The following is an 18,657-nucleotide window of genomic DNA, read 5'->3' on the forward strand; positions in this document are numbered from 1 at the left end:
CATAGTAAGCGCTTAACAAATGCCAACATTATTATTATTATTATTATTATTATTATTATTATTATTATTATTATTATTATTACGACAAAGTGAAGAAGTGTGCCTTAGTGGTTAGAGCATTGGCCAGGGATTTAAAAGGACCTGGGTTCTAATGCTACCTCAAGTGGGACAACCTGATTACCTTCCATCTACCCCCCCCCCCCAGTGCTTAGAACAGTGCTTGGCACAGAGTAAGCAGTTAACAAATATCATAATTATTATTAAGTTCTAGGGTGGATACAAGCAAATAAGGTTGGACACGGTCCCCACCCCAAATGGGGCTCACAGTCTCAATTCCCATTTTACAGATGAAGGAACTGAGGCATGGAGAAGTGAAGGGACTTGCCCAAGGTGTCACAGCAGACAAGTGGCGGAGCCAGGATTGAACCCATGTCCTCTGACTCCCGAGCCCGTGCTCTTTCCACTAAACCACGCTGCTTTCCGTGCTTAGCACATAGTAACCACTCAACAAATACCACAATTATTATTGTTATTATTCTTACTATTGTCAGCACTTAGTACAGTGTCCTGCACACAGCAAGCATTTAGTAATTACTCCTTTGCTTGTGGCATTTCCAGACCAGTCAATGTCTGCTCCGTGAGGGCAGGAGTGGGAGAGAGGGGGTCCAGATTTCTGGGGCACCTGACCTTTCCAAAGTCCACAAGACCCCTTCCCCCCACGGTGGGTCAGCTTGCTCTGCAGGAACCCCAAGCTTACATTGCCTGAGCTTTGTTATCCTCAACAACCTTCAACTGTTGTGGGGTCGTGGCATCCATGCATGAATTGAAGTTCCCTGGGGTCTCTATGTGCTTGAAACAGCCCCGGTGGACCAACTCCATTTAGGGAGGGAGGCCCCCCACGAGATCTTGCTGAATTCAACCCACATTGAAGCGCTAGAGTTGCTGAGGCTGATATCTGTGCCCACCTCCCCAACCCTCTGCCCCCCAGGGAAATGCCCATGGCCTCCAAGGGCTCTGCTCCAGGTATTGAGGCTAGAGCAACCAGCCCTCTGCCATCTTATGTCAATCCACATGTGCTCAGTAAAGCTATATTCTAAGTTCTGCCCAGTTCCAGCCCCAGCCACTGAAGCTCTCCACCAAACTTCTTGCCCCTCACTTAGCTCCCGGAGCGAAGCGGTGTGGACCCCTCATGTTAAAAATGCCATCTCCACTGAATTCGACTGGTTTCAGTTTGATCTTGTTTCCAGAACCCCCCACCTGCTCCAGATGTCACAACGCAGATGAGGAGATGTAGCGTAAGCTTGGTGGCCCAGTTCAGTAGCAGTGTTAGAAGATCCTGTCCTATTTGCATATATTTGTTTCAGCACAGCGGAGCAGAGCTAAGTTACCCGTCCCACTTAGGGCTCAGGGTCTTAATCCCCATTTTACAGGTGAGGTAACTGAGAGCCAGAGAAGTGAAGTGACTTGCCCAAGGTCACACAGCAGACAAGTGGCAGAACAGGGATTAGAACCCATGATCCTCTGATTCCCAGGCACATGCTCTATCCACTAGGTCATGCTGCTTAAAAACTTACTGGTCTCTGAGCACCCCACGCTGGGTGGTGGGTGGTCCCAGATGCCTGGCAGAGATATGGATGGAAACATTGCCCTGAAGGCCAGCGGTAGGTGGTGGGGGAGCTGAGGGGGGGATGTAAGGGGAAATGGGGGCTCTTCCCAAAGAGGAAGGGGCGAACCTCAAACCCATCGCTTCCAAGGCTCCATAGAGCCAGGGAGCACTGGGGTTCAGGCTGAGGTGTCCGGGGAACAAAAACAAGACGGGATCTTTGCTGAGGATTTCAGCATACTGTTTCAGTCTCACACATAGCTGAGGTCTGGAGAGCTGCTTGCTAATGACTGGGCAGAAATTATTCTGGAAATGGTAGTTTCCTAGCGGGCCGCCAGCCAAGGGGGAATAGTTCTGCACACAGTAAGCGCTCAATAAATATGATTGATTGATTGAATAGTTCATTGAGAGGTTTGTGTTCGGTAACAATCTTTCCCCAGAGTCTCAAGGACCCTGGAGACCCCACGCCTAGGACATACTGGTGGTTTGTTGGACGCAGGTGCAGGGAAGTAATGTGTTTTCCTGGCTGAGCACGTATTCAGCAGAAAATGATCTGGGGTCATGGTGGACCCCACGTTGGAGTGGGCTCATAATGAAGCCTTGATCCTGAAAGGGTGACTTTAAACCTAACATAGGCCAGCAGGAGGTGGGTCTACAAAAGGTAGTGGCCACGTGGCCTAGCAGAAAGGGCATAGGACTGGGGTTCAGGGAGCTGGTTTCTAATCCTGACTCCTTAACTTCTTTGTACTCAGTTTCCTCGTTAATTTAATGGGGATAATTCTCCCCCCGGCCCCCGCTTTGACTGTGAGCTACAAGTGGAATAGCAACTGTATCTGACCTGCTCGTGTTGTATCTACCCAGGATTTGACACATTATAAGTGTGCTTAACAAGTAGTACTATTATTACTGTCAGTTTATTATTATTATATTAAGTGCTTACTGTGTGCCAAGCACTGTACTGAATACTGTGATAGATTCTATATCATCAGGTTGGACACAATCCTTGCCCCACATGGGGCCCACAGTCTAAGTAGGAGAGTGTAGGATTTCATCCCTATTTGACAGATGAGGAAACTGAGGCACAGACCAGTTATGTGACCCGCACAAGGCCACACAGCAAACTAGTGGCAGAACCTGGATTTGAATCCAGGTCCTGTGACTCTCGGACCCATGTTCTTTCTACTGGGCCATGCTGTCCCTCAATAATAATAATAACTCCTGATTATTAATAAGGAGAGAACGTGTCTACCAACTCTGTTGTATTCTCCCAAACTAGTACAGTGCTCTGCATACAGTAAGCACTCAGTAAATACCACTGATTATCACTGTTGTTATTGCAATCCTCCCCCACATTCCACCCAGTTTACACCTTCTCAAGAATTCTTCTCTTTGTTTCCTTTACCTATCTCATGCCCCTGGGCCCACTCTGTCCTTTCATCTTCTTTTTTTTTTGTTTCGTTTTGATTTTTTTCTCATTTCCCCTTTCAGCTGCTTTTCTTCCCTCTCTCCTCTGATCTCTCTCCATGTCTCCATCCTGCCCCTTGGAGCACCCCAGGCCGTTCCTCTCCCCAGAGGGCCGGCGACTAGCTAAGAGGAAGCAGGCAAGGGAAGAGCCATGGTCCCGGGAACTCAGCGGGTGGAAGGTATGTGCCAGCTCCTTGCCCAGCTGATGGAGTGCTCTGCTTGGCAATGGCGGGGCCAGGGGCTCCCCTAGGCAGACCTGGAAGCCCAATGCTGAGAGGATTCAACAGGCCCCAAGGAGGAGCTTGTCTGTTGGGGCTGGAGATGCCACTCAGCTGCATTGTAGCTTCTTCTACCCCAATACTTGGGTAGGTGGTAAGGAGATGCTGGGTATCAGTTGTACTAATCACGCCACCATGCAGCTACACACTCTTGTAAGAAGTCTGAGTTGGTAAGTGGTTTTCCATGTCTAGGGAGGGAGAAGATGTCTGGCTTTCTGCCTCTGCAGCAGATCATGTCTTCCCTGCTGCCTAAGGGAATGTCATGGGCACAGCTGAGCCTCTTGGACACCTTGGGCAAGGCACGTAACTTCTCTGGGCCTCAGTGATCTCACCTATAAAATGGGAATTAAAAGTATGAGCCCCGTGTGGGACAGGGACTGTGTCCAACCTGATTAATGTGTATCTACCCCTGTGCTTAGAACAGTGTTTGGCACATAGTAAGTGCTTAACAGTACCATAATTATAAATTAAAGAGTATTTTAGTATTTAAGTGCTTATTAGGGGACAAGCACTGTGCTGTGTGCTGGGGTAGACACAGTTCATTCAGATTAAACAGTCTATGCCCCATGTAACGGGGAGGGGGAGCAGGTATTGAATCCCCATTTTAGAGATAAGAAAACTGAGGCACGGAGAAGTTAAGTGAATTGGCCAAGATCACACAGCAGGTATATGGCAGGGTTGGGATTAGAATCCATGTCTCCTGACTTGTGGTCCTCTACTCTTTTTCCACTACACCGTGCTGCTTCGCCAGGTGATTGGAGCAAACCCCACACAGAGCACACACACACACCCCTCCCTCAGGTCCACCTTGACCTTTAAAAGAGAAGGATGTGCCCTATCAGAGCTGATGGGACCATTTTCTAAATCTCCAATCTCAAACCTGAAGATTAGCTTCAGTCATCCATCCACGTTTTATATTCACTCATCCAGCATATATGGACATGAAGCTTAAATGATCATTGTAAACAGGGAATGTGTCTGTTGTACTCTCCCAAGCGCTTAGTACAGTGCTCTGCACACAGTAAGCATTCAGTAAATCCAGTAGACTGGATCCATTTGTACATGAAGATATAAGGTTCACCAGATCATGTTGGTGAGTCAGGGTTGAAATCTAATCCAGGTTTTGAACAACCCTAGGTGATCCAGAAACTCCAGCAAGCACGATTTATTCTTTATCCCTGGGTGGATAATAGGTTTTCTAAGACTGCTTTCTGGGTGGTGTTCTCTTCATGGACTCCATCAACAAAAAGGCATTGAGCCGTCACTAAAGGATGTGAAATTGACTAGTGATTGCAGACAGGTTGCTTGTCTTCCACAACTAGAAGGGACTGTAACATTAAAGAATAGGTATTATGTGCCAACTGCCAGTATTCTGCTTAGTAGCTGAGCCCAGAATTTGGATGCCAAAATCAATCAGTCGTTTTTCATTAACACTTTCTGCAGAGCCCTGTAGTGCTGGGGAGAATACAGTATAACAGACACATTTCCCTGCCTACCTACTTACAGTCTAGATGGCTTCTGCACCTCTTTCTCCTCTGCCTTGTTTGGTTGCCCTCTTTTCAGAATGACTTGTTTTAGAATTTGTATTTGAGAGTTGATAGTTTTATAGTTTTAGTTTTCAGACCCTAAGGTTTGGGCTCTCTTCTGTCTCCATCTGTCACCCCCAATATGCAATGAACATCTGACTGTGTCATGCTTGCTGTAGTGGGTAAGGCTAGGTGCCCAGGGGCAGAGTAGCTGGCCAGGCCAAACAAGAAGGCCATGATGGTCAGCTGAGTCCAGCCCTGGACCAACCTTCCCTCAAGGCAGCCCTGTCCTTCTTGTTGGGCATATATCACTGACTCTGTCTTTATTATTTTTGCCACTTCCTTTTTCTACATAATTGCTCCGTCCTTGTGTGTCTGGTGCTCATCCCCTGCCCTTGTTCTCCAGTGTACTACCCCGAGTATTACAGGGCTTGGCACCTAGTAAGTGTTCAACAGTTATCATTATGATTATTATTATCATCATCGTCATGGTGAGCCCCAGACCCTCAGGGGACCATACCTAATTTTCACCTGTAAATTTTTGCCTAAGGTTTAGGGTAGTGCTCTGCACCCAGTAAGCCCTTATTACAGACAATCCTGCTAAGATGGTGCAGCCATTGTGCAGAAAGGACTCACAACTGACCGCCTGTGCTAGCTACTCACTTGTTCTTCTGGAGACCTCCAGGCCTTGGAAATGATCTCTTCATATAATGTTGTCAAGCACTTACTATGTGCCAAGCACTGTTCTGAGCTCTGGGGTAGATACGGTGTAATCATTTTGTCCTACTTGGTGCTCACAGTCGTAATTCCCATTTTACAGATGAGGTAACTGAGGTGAAGTGAAGTGACTTGCCCAAGGTCTCGCAGCAGACAAGTGGCGGAGGCAGGATTAGAACCCATGTCCTCTGACTCCCAAGACCGTGCTCTTGCCACTAGGCCACACTGCTTCCAGTTCTTCTAGGAAGGTTATTGGGGTATGGGGTATTGGGGTTAGAGAAGCAGTGTGGCTCAGTGGAAAGAGCACAGGTTTAGGAGCCAGAGGTCATGGGTTCTAATTCCGGTTCCGCCACTTGTCAGCTGTGTGACTTTGGGCAGGTCACTTCACTTCTCTGGGCTTCAGTTACCTCATCTGTAAAATGGGGATGAAGACTGTGAGCCCCACATAGGACAACCTGATGACCTTGTAACCCCCCCCCAGCGCTTAGAACAGTGCTTTGCACATAGTAAGCACTTAACAAATATCATCATCATCATTATTATTATTATGGGGTGGCCCTTCTCCCCCGTCTTCCTTCTTCCCCTCTCCTCCCCAACCTCAGCACTCCAATATGCCTTCGTATCTGTTGACTGCTATCGACTATTTTTTAATCATCTTCTGTCTGGGGTTGACCTTCGTTTTTTTTTTTTTTAAATGGTATTTGTTAAGCACCTACTATTTGCCAGGCTCTAGCTAGGGGTAGATACAAGAAAATCAGGTTGGACACAGTCTCTGTCACACATGGACCTCACAGGCCTGGGAATCAGAGAACCTGGGTTCTAATCCCATCATTTGTCTGCAGTTGTGACCTTGGCCAAATCACTTTGCATCTCTGTGCCTCAGTTCCTATATCGGCAAAATGGGGATTCAATACCTGTTCTCCCTCCTTCTTAGTCGGGGAGCCCTATGTGAGGCCTGAGTATCCTGTATTCACCCTAACACTTTGTATAGTCCTTGACACTTGGTAAGCATTTAACAAGTACCACAGTTGTTGTTATTAAGTCACGTGCTGCAGCTGTTTAAATCCTTTTCGGGCTGGAGAAGGGGTTACCGGGAGATGAATGCCAAGGGGTGAGGCAGCTTCTCTCCTGCACGGTGGGCCCTGGTGGTCAGGAGTCAGAGCAAAATCTCCTTGAGGGCAACGTTCATGTCTAGTTACTCTGTTGCATGCTCCTAAACACTTGGTACAGTGCTCTACATTGAATGATTGATCAAGGTGAGTGGGCAATGATAGCTGCTGCTTTTAATAATAATTATGATACTTGTTAAACGCTTACTATGTGCTGAGCACTTTTCTAAGCATTGGGGTAGATACAAATTAATCAGGTTGGACACAGTCCCTGTCCCACATAGGGTGCACACTCTTAATCCCCATATTGCAGATGAGGTAACTGAGGCCCAGAGAAGTTAAGTGACTTGCCCAAGGTCACACACACACACACACACACACAGCAGACAAGTGGCAGAGCCGGGATTAGAACCCCGCTCCTTCTGACTCTTGGGCCGGTGCTCTGTTTGCTAGGCAGAACCCACAACGAGTTTACAGGGTCGTAGACGTCAGCCCTAACTGGCGGGTTCCCCTCACAGCTTTTTTCCTCTCTTGTCTCCTGCCGTTGCTCAGGAAAATCTGTCGGAACTGCAAGTGTGGTCAGGAGGAGCACGATGTCCCGACCAGCAGCGAGGAAGACCGCAAGGTGGGGAGGCTATTCGAGGATACCAAGTACACCACCCTGATCGCCAAGCTGAAGACGGACGGGATCCCCATGTACAAGCGTAACGTCATGATCCTCACCAGCCCCGTGGCGGCCAAGAAGGACGTCTCCATCAACACCGTGACTTATGAGTGGGCCCCTCCTGTGCAGAATCAGACGCTGGTGAGGAACGGGGGGCCCGGGAACCCCCACCTAGGCTAACGCTCCAGGGAGACCAGGAAATCTGTGCCTTCTCTGCCCGGCGTCCTGGCTTCCCTCACCTACTCCCCTCGAGCTAACAACGTAACATTTGTAAATGTGGGATTTGGTAAACGTTTACTGTGTGTCAAGCACTGTACTAAGCACTGGAGTAGATACAGGATATAGATACAGGATAATCAGGTTGGACACAGTCCCTGACCCATACGGGGCTCACCGTCCAAGTAGGAGGTTAAAAGGTGTAAGTCCTCTATTTTGCAGATGAGGAAACTGAAGCCTGGAAAAGTTAATTGACTTACCCAAGGTCACACAGCAGTCAAGTAGTGAAGCTGGGGTTAGATCCCAAGGCCTCTGTCTCCCAGGCCCGTGTTCTCTCCACTAGACTACACTGCTTCCCAGCAGGCCTCTTTGACTTCTCTAGGCTGCAGTTCCTTCGTATGTAAATGGGAATTCAATCCTTGTTCTCTCTTCTTCTAAGACTCTGAGTCCTGTGTCAGACAGGGACTGTGCCTTGCATTACTACCTTGTTTCTACCACAGTGCTTACTATGGTGCTTGGCAGTTGCTTAGCAAACACCATCATATAGCTGAGCTGTCTCGGCATGGTTCTAAAAAGCAGCGTCACTGCATAATGGGGTAATTCAGATGATCGACCTTATCCTTGGTCCATTCACCCTGCTGCTAATGCTACCTGGGCACCTCCATCCTTCATTCATTCAGGGTATTTTCCATCCTGTTTGATGAACTGGTACCACTGTCTAAATCCTGGGTCTTTATTCCCCTATAATTCACTTCTTAATGCTCATCAGAAGATTGGGGAAAAGGAGGATTTTAAGCTCAGAGCAGTGTTTTCCTCACTGGGCTTAACCAGAATGTGAAATACCAAGGCATTATTCATGGGGTCAACAATTTTTCATTGCTTCCATTAAACCGGGAAAGATTTCAGTTAGGAGGAAGAACTTCCTGACGAGGTGATACAACTCTTGAACCGGCTCCCTGGGGTGATGAGGTGGCCTCATCCCTCAGTAGTAGCATCGATAGTATACATTAATCTCTAACTGGGTTCAGAGCATTGTGTTAAGTGCTGAGAGAGAATAATAGGAGGGAATTAAACATGGTCCATGTCCCTTGGGGGGATTAAACTGTTGGAGTGGGTGTCCGTGTCTTTGGGGGCTCACAGTCCAATAGTGGGCGGGGAGGCGTCTTTGTGATATTAATGTACTAGTCAATCAGTGGTACTTATTATTTGCTGTGTGTCAAGCGCTGCAGTAAGCCCCTGGGAGAGTACAGAGAGCCCAGTCTCTACCATTCAAGAGCTGCTTATCTACTGTGCAAGATAAGCATATCTGGATCATATGGCTTCTGTGGGATTGGGAAGAGGAACTCAGAAGCAGCTGGGAGTAGAGCAGGGGCTTGAAGAAATGAGTAAAGGAGCAGAGCTGAATACGTACAAAGGCCCTAAGGGAGAGGCCGTGAGGGATTCATTCAGTCATATTTATTGAGCGCTTACTGTGTGCAGAGCACCATACTAAGCACTTGGAGGGATAAGTGTGCGAGTAATAGAAGGGGAGCACAAATTTGGGGATCCCCCCATCCCCATCCCACAGCCTGGGATGCCAACACGTGTTTGGGCTCTCTGGCCTTCGGGCAGCCTGACCCGGTGTCCCTTTGTTGCCACGGTACAGGCCCGCCAGTACATGCAGATGCTCCCGAAGGAGAAGCAGCCCGTGGCCGGCTCGGAGGGGGCACAGTACCGGAAGAAGCAGCTGGCCAAGCAGCTCCCTGCCCACGACCAGGACCCGGCCAGATGCCACGAGCTGACGCCTGGCGAGGTGAAGCAGATGGAGCAGTTCGTGAAGAAATACAAGAAGGAGGCGCTGGGCGTGGGCGACGTGAAGCTGCCCAGGGAGGTGGACGCAGGCGGCGCGGGGGACCAGAGCAACGTGGACGACGCGGACCCGGGCGCGGACCGGGGCATGGCTGCGGCTGTCGGGGCGCTGGAGAATAAATCTGCAGCCCCGAAAGCAGCCCAGTATGTAAGTAATGATAATAATGGTAATTGTTAAGTGCTTACTATGTGCCAAGCACTGGTCTAAACACTGGGGTAGAAACAAGTTAATCACGTTGGACCCAGTCCTTATCCCACATGGGGCTCACAGATGAGGTAACTCAGGTCCAGAGATATTAAGTGACTTGCCCGAGGTGACACAACACACATCCGGTGGAGCCAGGATTAGAACCCAAGTCCTTCTGACTTCAGGCCTGTGTTCTACTCACTAGGCCATGCTGCTTCTCACCTGACCACCACTCAAGTAGAAATGAGCTTCCACTGAACCAGGAGAGATTTGAGTTAGGCAGAAGGAAGAACTTCCTGGCAGGGTGATATAACAGTTACATGGGCTCTCTAGGGATGTTGAGGAATCCTCTCCCTGGATGTCTGTAAGCAGAGACCGAGAGCTCTGGATGAGTTAAGAATTCCTCTATCTGGAGACAGGGCTGGTCCAGGGGCTCTGTGACAGTCTCTTCCAGCTCTGGTATTCTCAGATTACCCTTCTTGTTCTAGAAGCAAAAGGGAAGTACTTCTGTCCTCTCCTTATCACCCTGCAATTCCGTGGAGCCTGATCAGTCCCTGCAGCCCTTTCACTGCCACTTGGTAGAGTGGGCTTAGTTCTGCTACAGGGGAATCAGTTTCCAGAGAATGCTGCAAGCTTCCATGCCAGAAACTTAGCTGTTTTTAGCTCACGTGGCTATGGAGTCCCCCAAATGAATAATTGTTGTTGAAAAAAAACAGTTTGTTGCTATGGCATTTTATGGTACAAGGCTTTGATTTTTTTTTTTTTTACACTCCTGCCCAATTCCTGAAACGATATTGGCACTTGCAGTTAACTATTCTTTATTCCCCCGGAATTTACTTCTTAATGCTCAACAGAAGGTTGGGGAAAAGCAGGATTTTTAAACTCAAAGCAGCATTTTCCTCCCTTGGCTCAACCAGAATGTGAAATACCAGGGCATTTCTCATAGGGTCAACAATTTTTCATTGTTTCCATTAAAGCGGGAGAGATCTCAGTTAGGGGAAGAACTTCCTGATGAGGTGATACAACTCTGGAACCAGCTCCCCGGGGTGATGGGGTGGCCACATCCCTCAGTGGTAGCATCAGTAGTAGTTATGGAGCTCTAACTGGGTGCAGAGCACTGTGATAAGTGCTGGGACAGAATGCACAGGGGGGAATTAAACATTGTCCCTGTCCCTCGGGTCGCATACAGTGTATTTCATTTTTTCATTCAATTGTATTTATTAAGTGTTTTCTGTGGGCAGAGCACTGTACTAAGTGCTTGGGCAAGTGCAATAAAACAATAAACAGTGACATTCCCTACCCACAATGAGCTCACAGTCTAGATGGGGGGTACAGACATCAGTACAAATAAATAAAATCACAGATATATGCATGAGTGCCATGAGGCTGGTAGATGGGAAGAAGGACAAAGGGAGCAAGATAGGGTGACGCAGAAGGGCTTGGGAGATGAGGAAAAGTGGAGCTTAATCTGGGGAGGCCTCTTGGAGGAGATATGCCTTAAATAAGACTTTGAAGGGGAGAGAGTACTGTCCTTGCTCCCTTTCTTCACCTCTATTCAGAGTTACAGATGTAGAATTTTGTCATTTGTTTTTTGGGTTTCTAAACCTGGCCCAAGTTTGATAGTTTCCAAGTCCCCTTGTTCTAGAAAGTGTTGATCAGGCCTGTGAAGCAATCTAAAATGGTGGTGTTTTGAAGCATTCATCGTTCACAGGGAGGAATCAGTCTTGAATGCTTTCTTTAGGAAGTGATTGCCTCTTGAGGATGACTGGAGGCACTTGTATAAGCTTCTTGTGAGAGCCCAGAGCCTCACTAGAATTAGAAATTTGGGTTTTTACATCCTTTTTTCTTTTTTAGTGATGCTCAAAATCTGTGCCTCCCAGATTTGTAAATTTCTAAAACTGACCCATAGGCTGATCTAGAGTGGAGTTTTCCCTTAGCTATTTGTACAAATAGTAACATTTAACCTTTCCCAACCTGAACAACCCACTTGTGTTCTCTACTAAACTAATCGATTAATCAAGGGTATTTATTGGGTGCTTATTGTGCGCAGAGCACTGTACTATGTGCTTTTTTCATGCTATTTGTGAAGCGCTTGTTATGTGTCCAGCCACTGTACTGAGTTGGTAGATTTGTTCCCTGCCCACAGGGAGTTTATAGTCTAGAGGGGAAACAGTCTTCAGCAAAAAGCTCTCCTTTTGCCCTTCCTTGCCTTGTGTATTTTCTTGTCATTAATTCATACCCTTTCCATCATTGTGAAAATATCCTTAACCACACCAGCTCACACTGCTTTGAGGCCGCTCATATTCCTGCTTTGTTTCTATACGATATGTCTTCTGGTTCCCTAGAAATCTATTGCTTTAGATCTCATGAGTCAAGGCAGGCAAAGTTTCACTATCTGTCCTATGTGCTGAAGACAGGGAGAGCAAGACCAAGAAACATTTCTTATCCAGCGCTTAGAACAGTGCTTTACACATGGTAAGCACTTAATAAATGCCATTATTATTATTATTCTCCATGCACAAGCATAGCCAGTAATAATAACTGTGGTGTTTGTTAAGCGCTTACTGTGTACCAGGCACTGTATTAAGCACTGGAATGGCTACAAGCAAATCAGGTTGGACACTGTCCCTCTTCCATATTTGGCTCACAGTCTCAATCTCCATTTTACAGATGATATTAACTGAGGCACAGAGAAGTTAAGGGACTTGCCCAAGATCATACAGTGTCATTGGAGGGGTGGAATGCCTAGAGTGTCAGCTTCAAACATGGGCGGCTGTCCTCCAGATCATGGGGAAGGGCAGTGAAGCATCCCAACTTGGCCGCTGTGTATAGTCCTGCCCTGTAATTTATAGTATGCTGAGTTGTTGGTACCACTATACCCTGCTATGCTCAAATCTCTTCATTCAGAATTTTGAATTCGTCGTTTCACTGAATTGTTTCTCCTTAAAAATCGAGAAAGGACTTATGTGAAGTGCCAGTGCTCTGTTCATTCTTCATGAATGATTGTGACAAAAGCCGTCTGTGGCCAGCCAGTGTCCTTGTTCTGTCTGTTTATATGCTGAGCCCAAGGTCACCCAGGTGAATCCTTTGGCTCTCCAGAGGTGGGGTGTGGGTATTTCTGGAGGATCACCTTTCTGACCTCACTCCCGTACCCTGAGGTTCTTTTCTTTGAACCTCCCCCACCTCCCTACCACTACACATGCACACATTCATGTGGTCTTCTTCTCCTCCAGTCCTGCTACCACTGTAAGCTGTCCATGAAGGAAGGCGAGCCGGCCGTGTACGCCGAGCGGGCCGGCTATGACAAGCTGTGGCATCCGGCCTGCTTCGTGTGCAGCACATGCAACGAGCTCCTGGTGGACATGATCTACTTCTGGAAGAGTGGTCGTCTGTACTGCGGCCGGCACTACTGCGACAGCGAGAAACCACGCTGCGCCGGCTGTGACGAGGTGGGTACCGAGAGCCGGGGCTGGCCCACTGCGTGGCCAAGTTACGGGAAGCCAGAGACCCGACACACACGCCACACCATGCCCACCGGGGACTTGTCAGCCAGAAAGGAGGGTGACCTGGAGAATTTTAATTTTGTTGTTGGTATTTAAGTGCTTACTAAGAGCCAGGCACCGTACTAAATGCTAGTGTAGATACAAGCTACTCAGTTTGGACACAGTCCATGTCCCAGGTGGGGCTTCCCATCTTAGTTCCCACTTTATAGATGAGGTAACTGAGGCACCGAGAAAGTAAAGCGACTTGCTCAAGGTTGCACGGTAACAAGTGGTGGAGCCGGGATTAGCACCCAGGTCTTTCTGCGGTCCATTCTCTTTCCACTAGGCCTCGCTAAGGGCGAGTGTCTCTTCTGGCCAGGTAGAAAAGCTGAGCCAGATCCAACACTAGTGAAAAACGAAAGGCCCAGACACCCAGGTGTTGGATTCTCACTCGAGACTAGGAGAACACCATTGTAATAATAATAATAATAATAATAATAATAGTGGTATTTAAGACCTTACTGTATGCCAAGCACTGGGTTAGATACAGGATAATCAAGTCATACTCAGTCCCTGTCCCACATGGAGCTCACAGTCTAAGGGGGAGGGAGAACTGATATGAATCCCCATTTTACAGATGAGAAAGGTGAGGTGATTTGCCCAAGTTGACACAGCAGGCAAGTGATGGAGCCAGGATTAGACCCCGTGTCCCCTGGCTCTTTCATCTGAGGCACTTCTGCTTCACTGTGGCCAAACCTGTATCACTGAAAAGATAAGGATGGGGGCTGGGCCACTGTGGAGATTGGGAAAGCACCTCCAAGATGAGCCGTCGAGCGGCCGAGCCTCTGACATGGCTTCTCTTCTTCCTGTCTTCCCAGCTGATCTTCAGCAATGAGTACACCCAGGCGGAGGGCCAGAACTGGCATCTGAAGCACTTCTGCTGCTTCGACTGCGACTGTGTCTTGGCTGGGGAAATCTACGTCATGGTTAACGACAAGCCCACGTGCAAACCGTGCTACGTGAAGAACCACGCGGCGGTGAGAGTCTCTGGAGAGAAGCAGAGCCTTCTCCTCCTCATCCCAGGCCCTCCCCTACCACTCTTGCCCTCCCTCCCCCTCCTGACCTGGGAGCCTGACTTGGGTTCACAGCAGCTGGTTTCTCAAATGAGAGACTTCCATCCAGGCATATCGGGTAAGATCCATCTGGACCGTGTCTGAGTGGAATAACTTCCCCAGGCTCTGGATCTGTTCGGAATACCAAGAAGGATTCCCCAAAGGGAAAGCAAGAGGTCATGAACATGAGGAAGGGGACTTCTCAGGAAAAGTTTCCACCTCCATTCTCTGCCTGGGTTGCCTTTCGGCTCCAGGGGAAGGTGATGAATTTAAATAATAATAATAATAATAGTTAATCAGTTACACGCTTAGTATGTGCCAGCAACGGGTAGGTAAAAGATAATCAGATCAGATAGTTGGAGGGAGAACAAGTAGTCTCCATTTCACAGATGAGAAACTGAGACACAGAGAGGCTAAATCCCTGTGGGATTGGAGATGAAGAAGAACCTAGCAGGTGAACCCCCAACTCAGAGTTGCACCTGGAAAGTTTCCAGTACTCTACCAGTCTCGGCTACGGGAGGGAGAGTAAAGCAGAGGCATACCCATTCCATTCCTAGCTTGGGCAGTGGCTAGCGAGTGGAAGGCAATCTGTTACAAGTCAAAACTCACCTATGTTGGGCAGCAGCGGCATGGGAGAGAGTCGAGGGCAGAGACTCGAGTTTACTGCACGGAAGGTGGCAATGGTAAAACACTTCTGTATTTTTACCAAGAAAACTATGGATACACTACCGGAATGATTACAGTTGGAGAGCGGGGCGTTCTGGGAGAGATGTGTCCATGATGTCACTATGGGTCAGAAACGACTTAATGGCATAAAACAAGATGAGCAGGTGAACCAAAATTAAGATGTTCTCTTTGGTGGAATGCTTGTTACCAGAGTGGAGTCGTGAGTTTTGGGTTGGTTACAGGAGGGAGGGGGCTGCTGCCTTCTCTTTTGTGTTGCACATGGTGTGCTAAGCACCCTGCTGCTGCTGCCCGAGGGAATCTGGCCTGGTTGGACTGTGGGATTGAGGAGGGTGATGTGGCTCAAAGTATTATTATGTTCCAAGCATCAAACAGAAACTCCTCACCACTGGGTTTTACAACACTCAATCCCATTTTCTCCTCCAAACTCACCTCACTACTCTCCTACTACAACCCAGCCCTCACACTTTGCTCCTCTACTGCTAACCTTCTCACTGTACCTTGATCATATCTATCTCGCTGCTGACCTCTTGCCTACACCTTGCCTGTGGTCTGGAACATCTTCCTCTCCATATCTGTCAGTTAGTCGCCCCCTCCCTTCAAAGCCTTATCAAAGGCACATTTCCTCCAAGAGGCCCTCCCTGGCTAAGCTCTTATTTCCTTTTCTTCCACTCCCTTCTGTGTCACACCCTTTATTCATTCCCCACCCACCAGCCCCACAGCACTTACATACATAACCGTAATTTATTTATATTACTGCCTGTCGCCCCTCTAGACTGTAAGCTCTTTGTGGGCAGAGAATGTGTCTGTTGTATTGTTATATTGTACTCTCCCAAGTGCTTAGTACAGTGCTCTGTAAGCACTCAGTTAATATGACTGATTGAACAGCTAGTTCTGCTGCCTTCGTCTCTTATTGAGGGTCTCAGATGGATTGATAGGGAGTTTCTCCCCTAATAATCATGGCATTTATTAAGCGCTTACTACGCTCCAGGCACGGTTCCAACCACCTTTTCTCTAAAATAAAGAATTGACCTGTCCACCACATACCCTGTTTAATTTTTGACTTTTTTCTTCTTTGGCCAGGTGTGCCAGGGCTGCCATAACGCGATTGACCCCGAGGTGCAACGCGTAACGTACAACAACTTCAACTGGCACGCGACGACGGAGTGCTTCCTCTGCTCCTGTTGCAGCAAGTGCTTGATTGGCCAGAAGTTTATGCCCATTGAGGGGATGGTCTTCTGTTCAGTGGAGTGTAAGAAGATGATGATGTCCTAAGGAGCGAGCCCCCGGTGAAGATCGAGACACCCCTGGGCTCTAAAGAGGTCTGCACTTCTACTGTAAAATGAATTTGGGGCATGGGGAAGTGACGTTGAAATCATCTTAGAAGTGAATGCAGAGTGAGTGTAAAACGCAGTGTTTATTCTGTATGCTTTCCTTTGCTCTTTCCCTTTGTGATATTGGTTTAAGTGGGCACGGCAGTTGCCCTGGACAGTCCTGAAATGTGGACATTTTTGTTCAGGAAGTCGAGACATTTTTATATTGATTATCCATCCCAATCAGGGCCAGATTAACACAAGGGCTTAAATGACCCCAGATGATGGTCTTTATAAATTCATCCCATCCCATCAAATCTTGGCTTTTAAAGGGGATACTACTCTTTTAAAGTGCAGGGAATCGAGCAGCATGAGAGGAGCTTGCTTGTCCCCAGAAGTGTCTCTAAATATCTCCTGCCTCAATTAGCCCAACTGAGGGTGGAGTGATTAATGCAAACTTGTACTTATTCCACCAGCCCCGAGCTCCCCATTTCCAAGAGAAACCTTGGTGATTGTTTGGGAGAGGTCACTGAGTGATAATACCTAGGATAGGGGAAAAGTGTTTGAGGTGTAGAGGTGACATCTAAGCCATGTATATGTTTATTCTTCAGGGTGTTTTGCTGCACTATGAGGGGTCCTTAAATTTGGAGGGCAGAAGGAGGACCTCCTCAACCCCACTTTGGTAACAGCAAACCACAGGGTGCAGTGCGGAGCGGAAGAGGGAGTCTCCTCACTCCTGCTTCTTCCTTCCCGTCTCCTCCTTCGCTCTCCTTCCCTCGCCCCACCCCCGAGACAAAAGACTTCCTGGCCCCGACTGCCCAGGCCACCCAAGGTTCCCCTGCAACCCTTCCCTCACTCTGGCTGGTGAGGCTGTAATGACGTTATTGAGGATCTTGTAGGGGCCCCCACTAGACTCTCCGGCCCGAGGCCCCGACTTCTCTTAATGCTGTCATGCCTGGCTGCCTAGTCTCCTCAGCAAGCTCCTTAGCACTAATTGATCCAAGAACTGGACCTGCCTGGCTCAGGTTGAGAAGGGTGGAGTGGTTTAGTGTTGGTTTGTCCCACATCAACAGGACAGGGTGGTGGTCCAGGCTGGAAGGAATAATTGGGGTGTCCACACGGGAAGCCTTGACAAGTTACAGTCAGTCCTTTGTTGCCTCTCTCCTGTGACTGTGTCTCCTCTGGCCGGCAACCTAGTGGTTTCCCCTTGGTCTCACAGGGATGCAATGCTTCGGGTCTGTGAGCTTGGGGAGTTCTTCTGGGTCACGAGGTACAGTGTGGCCTTCCCTGGGGGGGTTGAAACTCTGACCTATGGTAGTAAGATTAGAATTTCCATCACGGGTCAGAGTGTCTGCTGGCCTTTTAGAAACACCTAGAGCCTGCTTTTTAGAGTGAAGCCAAATATGTGCTAATTTTTATGTATTAGTCCCTGGGGCCTCTTTGTATGAGTGCACTTTTCTTTGGAAGGCTTGGTCTTTGAATCCTTCTAATTCTGGCTGATCGTGTACTTTTTTTTCTTCCACCCGACACTTCGCCTTTGCCTGTAAGTTGCCAATGATGAACCAGAGCTCTCTATTTACAAAAGCGTCAAACTATGCACCTGGAAGTGGAGTGGTATGTGTATTAACACTCCCAATTAAAGGCTTTGATCACATATTACCCTGTGTTGTGTCAGTTCGGTCTACTCCTTGGGAAACTAGGGCTGTGTGGTTGCCCTCTGATTACAGCAGGGGGTGATGACGGCCAGCATAAACCCCAAAACCTAATAGCTTTGCCGCAACTGCAGCTTCCCCTGTCCTCCGCTGGAGGGCAAAGCTCCCCTTTCTTTTTTTTTTTTCCCTTTTGTGCTTGAACTAGGGCAGGAGATGTTTGATACCTAAGTCCCAGCTTGGTTTTAGGGAAGGAAGGAACCACATTCTAATTCTTCACAAGCATTAGATGTAAGCAGCAATATGCAGAGAGGCCTATAGCTCCTCTTGACAGGGGGTTCCATAAATTTTATAATAATAATGATGGCATTTATTAAGCGCTTACTATATGCAAAGCACTGTTCTAAGCACTGGGGAGGTTACAAGGCGATCAGCTTGTCCCACAAGGGGCTCACAGTCAATCCCCATTTTACAGATGAGGGAACTGAGGCGCGGAGAAGTTGTGACTTGCCCAAAGTCACACAGCTAATTGGCGGAGCCGGGATTTGAACCCATGGCCCCTGACTCCAGAGCCCGGGCTCTTTCCACTGAGCCACGCTGCTTCTCTGTAATCTAATAGTACCTAATCTAATTAATGTATTAATACTAATTAAAAATAGTATGTAATCTAATTGAATCTAATAGTCAGAATTGTGGTATTTAAATGCTTAACGTGTGAAGCACTTGAATAAGCACTGGGGTAGATACAATGCAGTCAGATGACAGTCCCTTTATGGGGCTCACAGTGTAAGTTCGGGGGAGAGCT

At 48.0% G+C, this 18,657-nt stretch overlaps 1 protein-coding gene and 1 non-coding gene across 2 annotated transcripts in view; both read left to right on the plus strand.

Moving 5' to 3' along the window:
• The window catches only part of TES (testin LIM domain protein), a 42,216-nt gene extending 24,357 nt beyond the window's left edge, over positions 1–17,859 (plus strand). The window contains exons 3-7 of the mRNA XM_038753188.1: positions 7,250–7,502; positions 9,223–9,573; positions 12,846–13,061; positions 13,973–14,131; positions 15,974–17,859. Coding sequence (XP_038609116.1) covers positions 7,250–7,502; positions 9,223–9,573; positions 12,846–13,061; positions 13,973–14,131; positions 15,974–16,165 — 1,171 coding nt within the window. The 3' untranslated portion in view covers positions 16,166–17,859. The remainder of the gene's footprint in view (positions 1–7,249; positions 7,503–9,222; positions 9,574–12,845; positions 13,062–13,972; positions 14,132–15,973) is intronic.
• LOC119933882 lies at positions 14,664–14,805 on the plus strand. The gene has a single exon (XR_005452750.1). It is a non-coding gene; the product is annotated as a small nucleolar RNA SNORA7 (small nucleolar RNA).
• Positions 17,860–18,657: the final 798 nt, after the last annotated feature.

The sequence above is a fragment of the Tachyglossus aculeatus genome, chromosome 10 (genome assembly GCF_015852505.1).
Source record: "Tachyglossus aculeatus isolate mTacAcu1 chromosome 10, mTacAcu1.pri, whole genome shotgun sequence".
NCBI lineage: Eukaryota > Metazoa > Chordata > Mammalia > Monotremata > Tachyglossidae > Tachyglossus > Tachyglossus aculeatus.